Raw genomic sequence first — 12,708 nt, forward strand, 5'->3', positions numbered from 1 at the left:
GATGGGCTCACTAGTGGCCAGTACCCGAGCGCACGAGCACCGTGGGCATCTCAACCCATGTTCGAGTCTTGGTTGGTTCTTAGTCCATGGTTTTTCCTTGAAGAAAGGCAACGCGCCCTTAGGACCGGTCAAACAGACCCAAGGACTATATAGATTGGCCAGTAAGAATCTAGAGTCAGTCACCAGCTGACCCATGCCAGACCCCCATGAACGAGAAGTCAGGGCCCCACACGGACTAGCCCATTAATAGCTCACCGAGCACCATATTTCGTCCATTGAGGAAAAACATGGCACGACTCAGCTCCTTTGTTTTATCGAAAAAATGCTTGAGGAATGACGATCACAAAGACAAGCCAACCCATGACCAGACCCCTGTAATGTGTGGGGGCTCAAGGGAAGTTGGACTCGTAAGGAGACCGAATGCGTGGTCGTAGGACGATGGCTCGGATCCTAGGGAGGGGTACGTCTCCTCGATCTTTAGTGAAACTTGACCCCGACAACGACAAGGGGTTGGGCCTCACTCAGGGGCTGATAAGGGTATATATATCCTTTCTGAAACAGTTGCCATGCCCATCCCTTTCTCACGTTAAAAATGTGGAGGCAAGGTTTACAGAAATGAACACTAAGTAAAAGTGGTCGGACTACAAGAAACCTACGCCCCGTCGGCTATGGCACTCTTGCTTACCAACATGAATAGAGTTTCTCGCCCACACCTCGAGCTCTATGGTCTTAACAACAGGAAGGGTCAAAACGCATTAACCCTTTTTACACATAAAAAGGGAGAAACAACAAATTTGTTCAACTGAAACAAAAGAACAAGCTTGTTTAAATGAAATAGGAGGGTTGGAACTTGTCTGCTTATTACAAATGCGTCACCTAACCTATCTGACTAAACTAACCCCTCGGGGGGATGACTTCATCTTCTATCTTGGCCGAAAGGTCATGCGCTAGGGGGACACCTCCTTCTCGATGTTGTCTAGCTCGGCGTCGGTATAGACAGGCGCGAAGCCTTAGCTCATCGTCGCCAGATCAATGTTCTCATAATGAGAATGGGTGATCATGAATGATCGGTGAACGCCAAAGTGAAGTGCGCCCCTTGCCATATCATGTGCCTAGTCCATGATCTAGGTGGCATGAACCACGAGCGAGCTTGTCTCCTACTCTGGGGCCAGCTCGAGCTCGTCGCAGACTAGTTGGACGGCGACACGTAGGTTGTCATGTTCGTCGCTCTCCTTTAGGAGGGTGTCCTTCACCTCACTGAGCTCCTTCTCTAGGCCTCAGCTCTTCACCACCTCCGCCCCGAGCTTGTCATCGAGACCAACCCAAGTCACATACCGACCATGTCAAAAGGCGTACCACGGATTCTAGGGAGAAAGACAACAAGGGAAACCAGAGGCTTACCATTCATATCTGCCCGAAGCCTACGCACCTCATCATGCTGCCGAGTCACCTTGGCCTCCAGGCACCGGACCTCTTCTTAGCACTGACCGACCTCCATAGAGAGCCTAGTGGCCACGCCCTTGGCTGCAACCTTCAGGTCCCTCTCCTCCTAAAACTCATCCTCAAGGTGGTTAATCCACTGCTGAGCGTCAGCACTCTCCTGGCAAGCCAGGTCAATCCCCGTGCAGAGCTCCTCTATAGCCTAGAGCAAATCATCCCGCTCCTTCCATAGCCGCTTAGCTTCCATGGTGTCCATGTGCACCCTCTCGATTAGGGCCATGAGCTTCTCCTCAGCCTCACGAGCATTATCACGAGTCCCTAACTCGGAGGTCAGCCACCTCCTAGGCGGTAGGAGCAAGCTCAGCCACCTCTTGATAGGCGACAACGAGCTGTGTGGCTAGCCCCTCACTCCGCCGTGTCTCCTCAACAAGGAACTAGGACTTCTCCTGGCTATGGGCCATAAGCATCTACGAAGAGGACAAGACTTAGAGGCACGGAAAGAGAACTGAGGGCCGGAAGCACGGTCATATCATACCTGGCCAACCAGGGCGATAATGTCGCACATCGAGCTTAGCATGGTGGTTAGGGCACGAACTGCGTCCCCAACCTCTATGTGGATGCTCCCCCATTCCCGCTCCTCTATTGTGTCATCGAGGGCAGCCACCCAGACTAGAGATCGAGACGTCCCCGCACTGACCTCAAGCGGCTCCGGCCTCTCTTGCGGTGGTGGCTCCTCTAGAGCGGCTCCTCTAGCGATAGAGGGGGAGGGTGACACAGACACAGAAGCCTACCCTATCGCCACATTCGTGAAGGATGCCTTGGGTGCACCCCCTTCTACCCGCCCCATCGCGGACACGGCCACCTGCATAGATGATGGCTCTAGTCGTGCCACCTCCGTCTGCTTTGTCGAGGACACGACCGGCCACGCCGTGCCCACCATGGGCACCCTGAATGTGTCCTCCTCTACCCGCTCTCCTATGGATGTAGCCATCGGCTGCACCTCCCTGGTCGATGCCATGGCTGCCCCAACGCCACTCACGCTCACCACTAGCACGGCGCCAGCTAGCTCCTGGCGTGTTTGTTGGAGGAGGATCTTTTTTGGAGCGAGCCGCAGGGGAGTCCCACATCCTCCGACGCTGCAAGGGACATGTTGGCCAGTTCACAGCAAAAATTCACTAAGACAAAAGGATGAAAAAACTCTTGACTCACACGGACGCCATCATGAGAGGATGTTTTGGGGCTAGCTTGCTCGACCCCGGCTGCTCCTCATCAAAACATTGCCATGATGAGCCCTCCCTCATCTCGAAGGGCTCGGACAAACCAAAATGGCCTCCTCCCACCAACTCCAGAGGCGCCATCGAGGGCTCGGACAGAGTAGGGTGACCTGTTTCCGCTGGCTCTAGGTCGTCGTCGAAGGCCCAGATGAGGCGAGATGACCTGATTCCGCTGGTTTCAAGGCCACCATCGAAGGTCCGGACGGGGCAGGGCATTTTGATTCTGCCGGCTCCGGGGGCGCATCCTTCCCCTCCTAGCCCATGGCATGCCATAGGGAGGGCGCCGCCTATGGTGAAGGTGGGTCCTTGTCCCTGGTGGCTAGATCGTCCCACGAGATGGGCGACATGGAGCCATCGTTGTCCTCCTCCTCTTCTTCTTCTTCTTCTTCCTCTTCTTTCGACGAACCTTAACGCCGCTTCCCTCGCTACAGCTTTGCTCGCTGCTTTGACTGCCATTTCTTCTCCTCATCGTCCTTCTTCTTTCTTTGTTCATCCGTGGCATGGTTCACCGCCCTCACAGCCATGTGCTCTAGTAGCGGTGCGATAGAGTTTTGAAAGACTAACCCCGCCAGCAGCTCGATGAAGCCCATGTTCGGCAGCATCACAGGATGCCTCGAGATCAGGAACACGGTGTTGGCCACCCCTATGGCCTCCTTAATGAGCTATGCGACCTCACTATCGTGGAGCAGCCCCTGGGCGAGCGTCGTCCCGATGAGCTGCGCGCTAGGCATCATCCCGTACAGTGGGAGGACGCACAACATCAGCGGTGCCACCCTCCTCCCGTGATACCCCCTGATGACGCTGGCCCCATGGAGGCTATGGGTCTTTAGGAACGTGATGGCCTCAAGGAGGTCATGCATCCTCTTCTTCTCCTTGATGGGTGGCCCCCATGGCCATGATGGTGGTGCCTCTTCAACCAAGCACCCAGAGAAGACCAGCTAGGGAGCGGCAGGGTCGTCCTTCAGGTACAACTAATGCGAGTGCCACCCCTTGTTGGATCTGTAGAGCTGGTAGGGCATGTACTCGACCGCCCGCTGCCCCGGGAGGTGGATGCCTGCGTATCCCATCGGCACCGAGGTCTCTTGGCCTGTCTCCTTCTTCTTGATCAAGGAGATGGAGAAGAAATATCTACACAGCTTAAAGTGGGGCTCGATCCCTAGGTACCCCTCGCACATCGCGATCAAGGCCGCGATGTGCTAGATCCCATTGGGGTTCAAGTGCTGTAGCTCAATCTAATAGTGGTGCAACAGACCCTAGAAGAATGGGTGGGGAGGAATCATGAGTCCTTGCTCATGGAAGGGTGCGAAGGAGACAACGTAACCGTCGGGCGGCGCCGGTGCATCCTCACGCCCAGGCACGAGCCACTCCTCCACATTGGTCCTCTTGCGGAGAAGACCACGCTTGACGAGTCCCTCCATGCACGCATGGATAACATCAGAGCAGTACCATGAATCCATGGGGGATGGAGGCGGCTATGGAGAAGCAAAGGCAGTGGCGAAGAAGCGGAAGCTACAGATCTAGGGCTCCGGCGGTGGATTAGCAAGCATGGTAGATTCGAACGGCGGCGGTGGAGAAACAGAGAAGCTAATGCTGTGGTTCTGGTGTGTAGAAACATGAAGGGGTAGGCCGCTATTTATAGGACGGAGCGAAGCGAGAAGGCGAACCATCCACCTAGATTCATGCGCCCGCTATGTCGCGCCACGTTACCTCCCTCCAAAGATCATGCGCACGCTATCTTTGGTCGCGCCCTCAAAGGACACGCCGGATGACGGTTTGCCTGGTCGATGGGCCAAGAACCGTTGTAGGTAAAGAGAGATACAAAGCTAAAAACACTCCTACGACCCATTTAGGACCAGAAGTTCGAAGGTTGGCCCACCGATGGATTCATAGCCGCTCCGAGGCACCCTTAAAGGGAGGGGGTGGAAAGGGATGGACCCACTAGCGGCCAGTACTCAGGCGCACGAGCATCGCGAGCATCCTAACCCATGTTCGAGTCTTGGTCAGTTTCCAGTCCATGTTTTTTTTCTTGAAGAAAGGCAACGAGCCCTTGGGACCAGTCGAATGGACCCAAGAACTATATGGATTGGCCGCCAAGAATCTGGAGTCGGTCACCAGCTAACCCATGCTGGACCCCACGAACGGGAAGCCAGGGCCCCACTCGGACTAGCCTATTAACATCTCACCGAGCACCATGTTTTGTCCATCGAGGAAAAATGTGGCATGACTCAGCCCCTCCGTTTTATCAGAAAAACGCTTGAGGGATGACAATCACAAAGATGAGCCGACTCTCGACTAGACCCCCGCTACGCATAGGGGCTCGAGGAAAGTTGGACTCGCAAGGAGACCGAACACATGGTCGTAGTACGACAGCTCACCGATCGGATCCTAGGGGACCAGAACCAAGAACAATCTTTCTGATCTCTCGAATCCTACGATTACATGCCCCCTATAAGACCAATCGCGATAAAAGGGAATCGCCGTCCTACCAGGACACGACGCGGGCTACAAAAAGAAGTCTAAGGCCATCAGAGTCCTCCCGTCCGAAAAAGCCTCCAAAGAAGTATTCTACTCCTCCGCAGGCTTGGGGGCTACTGTCGGGTATCGATATTAGGGATACCCAAAGCAAGGAAATTAGCGCTCACGCTGACTTCCCCGGATGGCACGAGACGTATTAAAAGGTCTCGTCCAACCCCAAGGCCATGGGCTCCATCTCGCCCGACCTCAAGGATATGGGGCTCTGTCTCGCCCGACCCCTTGGGTGCAGGCTTCGTCTCGCCCGATCCCAAGGACGCGGTTTCCGTCTCGCCCGACCTCAAGGATGCGGGCTTCGTCTCGCCCGACCTCGTGGCCGCAGGCTTCGCCTCGCCTGGCCCCTTAGGTGCGGGCTCCGTCTCGCCCGACCCCAAGGACGTGAGTTCTGTCTTGTCCGACGGGGACCCATACCGCCGCCAACCACTTCAGGTCCAAGCGTATGTGTTTGGGTCAAAACTCTAACGCTAGGGAAGAAGCTGGCATGCCTCCATATAACCCGTGGCCGTGACGGGTCATACCTAGGGATTCACATCAAGAACAGTGTCGGTCATGCCAGTGCTGTTCTGCCTAACCCTCGTACCTAACCCTCGTACGAACGCTGACAGGCGCGTCAGTTCACCACGACGTCCACCGGGACGGAGTGGAACGCCATGACCGACAGATAACGCCTGCGCATGGCGCTAGTGATGAACATGGCCGCATGGAGCCGTCTCTGTTGATATCTACAAGATCGACGGGACCCACATGAAGGAGAAGAGGGACCCGACAACCCTGTAAGCCTTCTTCTCTCTCGTTCTTCTCATTTTCCTTCTCTGTAACCCGCGCTTTCTCTTCGCTTATAAAAAGGGAAAGCAGGGCACCCCATGAAAGGGGATCTGATCTCGAGACAGGGGAGAAAGATTGAAACACAAGAGCAAGACACGAGTACACGGCTGAGCGACAATCGAGCTCTCAGCACCCGTTCATTCCTTCCACCAGAGACTTGGGATCATCTTCCTCTCTCGCCTGTTTGTAACCCCTACTGCAAACTAAGTGCCGGTAACACAAGCAATAGCGAACTGGACGTAGGGACGTTCCGTCCGAACCAGTATAAACCCTTGTGTCCTCCGAGCACATCATCCAAGCCAAACGCGCAAATACAAATTTACTCGTCGATTGTCCGAAAACATCGACGCCGGGCCCACGTGGAGGTCGCGGCCATGGAGGGCCCGACTGTGCAGGTTGCGGCAAGCGCTGAGGACCGTCTTGTCGTCGAGGTACTCGACGAAAGCGAAACCCCGGGGCCGGCTGCCGCCGCCCTTGAGAGCACCTGCACCTCGTCACCTCCATCATCGCGGCAAGCAGCAGCAGCAGCGTGCAGTAATCCCCTTCCCCTTACCTTCACCTGCACCGTCCCCATCATGGATGCGCCGGGAGGGGTTGCGGAGGCCGGTGAGGTCGGAACGGGGCCACGCCTGCCGCAGCTGGTCCTCGGTGACCAGCAGTCATGATGTGAGGAGGCAGTCCAGCCAACGTCGACGAGCTCCGGTCCAGCCGCGCGCGAGCTCTGGACCAGCCACCGCGAGCAGCGTGGGCGAGCTCGCCCCCAGAGCAGCGGGAGGCGGCGGACGGCTGACGTGCAGATGATAGGATCGGGAAAGGAAAGGGCATTTTGGATTTCTTGACTAGCCGGGCCCACATGATAGAGTTGTTAAATGGAGAAAACTCAATGGAAGATGGACGAAATAGCGCAGAGTGTAAATAAGTTTAGACCGATGACACATGTGACAAAATTTTTAATGGCTGGTAAGTAATTACGATTATAATGGGACGTAGGTAAAAGCCTCGAAGAAAAACGTAATTGCTCCCCTCTCGGTCTCGGCTCTCCCAGTTCCCCACTCTGGTTTCCTTTCCTGGTGAAGCTTCGAGAGGGTAGGGAGGCAAACCAAATTGAGGCCTCAACCAAATTCGCTTCTTCTTCTCATCTCAGGTAGCAGCAAGATAAAATCCCCCTGGATGAACCCTAATTCCTCGATCGGTTTTTCTCTGCGGGGATTAGTTTTCACCGAGTCCTTCTGGTTCTGGGCGTGCTCGTGTGCAGGTTGGACTCCATGGCGGCAGCGCTCGCGGTGACGGACGAGGTGGCGCTGCCGATCCGGGCGGTGGGGGATCTGGTGGCCGCCGCCGAGGTCTCGCGGGAGGACGTCGCCGTCATCACCCAGTGCGCGGCGCTCGGTGAGCTAGCTACCTTCGCCCCCGTCTTGCCCTCTCTTCATTTTCTTCCTCAACCTATGCTCAAACGTCAGCGATGAAGGGCGAGTTCGTTCGTGCATGCGTGGATGCAGGAACCCGTCAATTCGTGTTGTTTTTTTGCTTGCTTGCGTGCATGCTTCAATTAGCGAGCCTTCTGGTGTGGTTTCGTCGAATGGGCTCCTGTTTTTTTACAATCAAATTTGGAGTAGACATTTGGTTCTTAGGGTTTCGTTCTTTAATTCGGGAATTAGTTCATCAAACCATGCTCCTGGGATCGGTAGTAGCCCATCGAGTAGTTCCAGGTATCTTTCCCCCTTGATTTTTGTATGAAAAAAATGATAGAAGACGATAGGAACTGCACAAACACTGCTCCCTGTTTGTGATCCAGTGCAAGCAATGTATACTTGCTCGAATTTTACTGACATGGTACTATTCAGCGAACCTTGCTGTAGTTCCCTTTCAGCTCTCGGGACCAAACCTTATGTTCCTAGGACCAGTGGTGTAGCCAGGATTTGTAGATGTGGTGGTCCATTATCTAAAATTTTGTTAACCGCTATAAATTTAACATGTCGGTACACAAGTATATGAATTACAAAACACAATCAAGAAAAAAAGGCATAGACGAGTATAGCTTTCTTAACATAGAATTGAAATATTGCATATCCATAATAGTTGAAGAACAATGTGTCACTACTTCTTGTTAGGCCTGCGCCTTCTAGTAACCAGGAAAGTGTTGATGATTTTTCTTCACTTAATTGTAAGAAGATATCCTGCTCAATAAAAGTCACTAGACAATCATCCAGAAGGCTACCCATCTTATCTTACAATTTACCATTCCAATAATCAATTGACACAAGAAAATTATTATATCTTACAATTTAAATTAAATAGTCCAATGTCACAGTGGATTCTAATAATATAATCTAATGACACAGAATAAAATAAGGTTTGTGTACCTTGTGGCTTGCGGCCTCTGGACGTCTGATGCCTGAATGCCTGATGGTGGATGGATCGCTGTCGCTGATCACCGGCTAGTGGCCACCAGCAATAGCTGATGCGTTCTGCTCGAGTTAGGGCTTACAGTATTTGCATAGTCTCTAGCTCCAGAGAGATTGGAAGAGAAAAAAGGAAACATGACTAAACGAGCAGGCTAATTAAATGAAGATTTTGAGACGTGCCTGCAGAGGACTCACGTGTGCTGCTGCTCATCGTCAGGCGCCTGCCGCCGACCCGCTGCCGCCGCTATAGTTTCGTATACCGTATTCTATGAAGCACAAGTCAACAATGGATACGAAGGGGCGCATACCGGCCACACGGAGAAATACGAAGGGGGCGTGGAACGGCCGCACGGCGTATTTGCGAAGGCCGCGGACGCTCGGACGTATTTGATCTGAATTTTCCTATATCTATCCGCGTTGTGTGTGCCGAGCGCATGGTGGTCTGTGGACCACCCGGACCACCATGTAGCTCCGCCCCTGCCTAGGACTTCCTAAACACCTGCTATTGGATAAAAGAAAAAATGTGTTGCTGTGTTATGTTTTTTTTAACTTCCGATGCCTGTGCCTCAAACTGTATAGATTAGCAGGGTGCCTATCATGGGCTAAACCTTGGCTTTAGTGAATCATTGTTGTTGTAGTAGTTTTAGTTCACGATTACAGAATTTTTTTATTATTACTTGAGCTGCACATGCTGAAGGAAGAAGAATAATAACTGAGTACCTGGTTGAACTGAATTGACCTATGGTAACTGGCACCCGAGTTGAGACTAGAGTTCAGAAACAAGTGCTTTCTAGAATAGATCTTATCCTTCATATCTTGAAACTCTTCATCTTTAGACTTCAGTGATTCGTCTTTCTCAAGAAGCAGCATCATAAGGTCCACCTTTGATAGGTCTAGGTCTTGTGAATCTGAATCAGAAAATGCAGTTCGTTTAGTAGTTCTCCTCTTCCTGTTAGACTTGGATACAGAATCATGTGAACCTGCTTCCTGTTCCTTCTCGGTTCTTGGCACATTATTGGCTTCACTTGAAGCTTCAGTACCCGCTCCAATGCTTTTATTAACCCCATCATCTCTGTGTTTGTTTGTCTCCTTATCATCTTGTTGGGGGGACTGAAGTTGAAAACCTAAACCTCTGAAATGCAGATGTCGAGTATGGAGCCAGCTGATTCAACAAAGGAATGACCTGCTTGTAAAACAACTATGTGATAAGGTTATTATAATAATAAATAAATAAAACAGAAAAATTAAACGGGCAAACGAAACTAGGTATTCATCAGACACTGAAAACACAAACCCACGCAGGTGCTATCCATGTCTACCTATATGATATGTAAAGTGTGAACGGAGAACCCGAGAATGCTTCCCCAATTTATTCAAATGATATTGACCCTGAAACCCACATCAAAATTTCATGATCAAAGTGAATTGCTCTACACACTAATCTTCCTATCGCTATTTCACACGCAATGGAAAAAATATGAGGTAAAAGAAGAGGAAGATATTTTCCAGACCAGCCAGAGATGAAAGAAAAAGGAACAAATTTTTTTAGCATTTTAACCATGGATTCACCATCTGAATTTAAATTTAGTGGATCAGTAATATAAGCTTCCTGACTATGGACTAGCTCGTGTGTGTTTTTATGGATAAGCCGAGTGCTAGTATTTCTGATTTTGGGAGCCTATATTAGACACTTAATAATGTTTGATTTTGATTTGTGTTCGGCTTTGCTATGCCATGTCCTCCTTGTGTCCACATTGGTGTATTATCACAAAACTGTAACCAAACTATTGTTCTGGCATGCAACAGGTGGAAAGTTGCCTTTTGAGGATGCATCAGTTGGTGCGGTTCTTGCAGTCATTAAAAACGTTGAAAGCTTGAGGGAGCAATTGGTTGCTGAAATCAGTCGGGTGCTGAAAGCTGGTGGAAGAGTATTGGTGCAGAGCCCTGCACCCTCATCCAGTCAGAAGGTAACTTATCAGAATTTGTCTTCCTTACCTCGTTTCTCTTGCACTGTTAATATGAAGTGCCTAATTTTTATGATTGTCTCTGTTAGCCAAACGCTGATATTGAGCGCAAGTTACTGATGGGAGGATTTGCTGAAGTGCAATCTTCTGCTGCAAACTCGCAGGATAGCGTGCAATCTGTTACAGTGAGTGGTCTAAGTTCATGTGTAATAATATGTTAGTATTGCTTGTGCAGGCTTTAGTTTTGGTGCTAATTTGAACCACTTGTAGGTTAAGGCAAAGAAGGCTAGCTGGAGCGTGGGCTCTTCTTTTCCCCTCAAGAAAGCAACGAAAGCAACGAGGGCCCTTCCCAAGATTCAAATTGATGATGACTCTGATCTGATTGATGAAGACAGCCTCTTGACTGAAGAGGACCTGAAGAAACCACAACTTCCTGTTGGTACAGTAACAAACCCTATCAACTTAGTTCAACTTTGTAAGAAATAGCCATTATAGGTTTGGATCCTAAACAGTTAACTGATGTTTCACCAGTTGGGGATTGTGAAGTGGGGGCTGCAAAGAAGGCGTGCAAGAACTGTACTTGTGGCAGGGCTGAGGCTGAGGAGAAGGTTGGGAAGCTTGAGCTCACTGCAGAGCAGATCAATAATCCTCAGTCGGCTTGTGGCAGTGTAAGTATTGCTATAGAATTAGAGTGGCACTTATGCTCTTTCGTGAAACTCCATGTTCTGGCATACGTTCACTCAGGTTACTTATCGTGGCTGGTGATCTCTGTAAATGATTCTTGCAGTGTGGGTTGGGTGATGCCTTTCGATGCGGAACCTGTCCCTACAGAGGTCTTCCACCATTCAAGCCCGGCGAGAAGGTAACAGTCTTACCATCTGTATTCTTCTCCCTTGAACTATAATTCTCGAGGAGATCAAATATGTCGATTGCACTCTGGATTCTGATATGCGTACGCTTACTGCTGCTTCTCCAATTATCAGGTTTCCTTGTCTGGCAACTTCCTTGTTGCTGACATATGATGGCATCATCAGATACAAGTGAACATCGGCAAAACGAGGAGATAGGAATACCATCTGTCAATTTGTTCGTTCGTTTGGATGCTACGTTGTTTGTTGAGTTCGAGTGATGCTCACCGGAAGAACTGCATTTTAAATAGCTTCTGTTAGCCAATGCGAGCGAGGTGTGACTTATCTTTCGGATAATATACTCATGCCGATTGTTTGATACTACCAAACGGTGATACCCTACCTATTTTCTCTCAAGCTGGCCAAGCGTGCCTCTACACACACAGGTGTGCAAGTGTTTTCAGATTTTGCAACCCTGGCTGTTGAGAGCACTGCTCGTCCATCGCAGGCCAGTAATGATTGACATTCATTTCGTGTCGTGGTGATTTTTTTTATAACCTCGCCCGGTTCGTTTGAAATGGTATAGTGTTTTTCTTTTACAACAAAATAACATTAGCTGGCTTATCAGTAGTATTTTTTTCTCACAACAAAATAACATCAGCTGGTTTATCAGTCGTAGAAACCATTAACCGAACAGTCCGTATAACTAAGTACAACAATGACCAATTTTAATATATAATAAGCTTACTATATTATAACTAAGGTATAAGCTAAGGTGGGATAAGTGTTATAACCAAGGTATAGTAATAAGAGTAATAATTTTAACTAATGATCAGTGTATGCCGAACTGTAACTTAGGTATAACAAGAATATCTTTGTTTGAGCTATACAGAGGATCAATGATCTATGCAAGACCAAACTTTTGTATTGTACAACCGAAGAATAGTGATATGATGGTGTGGCGTTCACTACTCTTAACATTTTTTTAGCATGAAACAGCAGGAGCTTTGCTTTTGCACTAAGTAGAGGTGAAAAGGAAAAGGTACAACAGGGTTACACGCTGAATAAACATTTCCCAGCTAACAGAGAGAGGGAATAGGGAGAAGCTAGAAAAATTACAATTGCAGTATGTACTACTCTTAACGTGTCCCCCTGTTCGCTTAAACTTATCAGCCGGTTTATCGGCTATAATGTACAGTATTTTTCTCTCACAACAAAACAGCTTCAACCGACTTATCAGCCGACTTTAATACCAGCCGAACATGCCAGGTTGAAGCTAGAATACCTTCAGGCGACCTACGGAAGTACGGAACAAGTGTCAGCATGTCGAAGTACGGAAAAGTGTCAACATGCCAAACCTGACATTGTTGTTGACAAACCTTTGAGCCGTGGGATATTTATCGTGCATGTTTAGTGATGC

At 49.9% G+C, this 12,708-nt stretch overlaps 1 protein-coding gene across 1 annotated transcript; it reads left to right on the top strand.

Annotated features, from left to right (window-relative positions):
- The first annotated feature begins 7,068 nt into the window (after window positions 1-7,068).
- Window positions 7,069-11,705, top strand: LOC136494077 (anamorsin homolog). The gene is made up of 8 exons (XM_066490218.1): window positions 7,069-7,215; window positions 7,327-7,460; window positions 10,283-10,443; window positions 10,530-10,625; window positions 10,711-10,879; window positions 10,972-11,108; window positions 11,228-11,302; window positions 11,424-11,705. Exons 2-8 carry the CDS (start codon window positions 7,337-7,339, stop codon window positions 11,460-11,462), a joined length of 801 nt encoding a protein of 266 aa, XP_066346315.1. The 5' UTR covers window positions 7,069-7,215; window positions 7,327-7,336; the 3' UTR covers window positions 11,463-11,705.
- The last annotated feature ends 1,003 nt before the right edge of the window (window positions 11,706-12,708 follow it).

The sequence above is a fragment of the Miscanthus floridulus genome, chromosome 11, assembly GCF_019320115.1.
Source record: "Miscanthus floridulus cultivar M001 chromosome 11, ASM1932011v1, whole genome shotgun sequence".
NCBI classification, from domain to species: Eukaryota; Viridiplantae; Streptophyta; class Magnoliopsida; order Poales; family Poaceae; genus Miscanthus; species Miscanthus floridulus.

Bases quoted from the DNA above. Each gene is read 5' to 3' on its own strand.
- LOC136494077 (XM_066490218.1), top strand. From the start codon at position 7,337: ATGGCGGCAGCGCTCGCGGTGACGGACGAGGTGGCGCTGCCGATCCGG. The intron at 7,461-10,282 runs GTGAGCTAGCTA...GGCATGCAACAG, and splicing joins CACCCAGTGCGCGGCGCTCG to GTGGAAAGTTGCCTTTTGAG. The intron at 10,880-10,971 runs GTACAGTAACAA...ATGTTTCACCAG, and splicing joins GAAACCACAACTTCCTGTTG to TTGGGGATTGTGAAGTGGGG.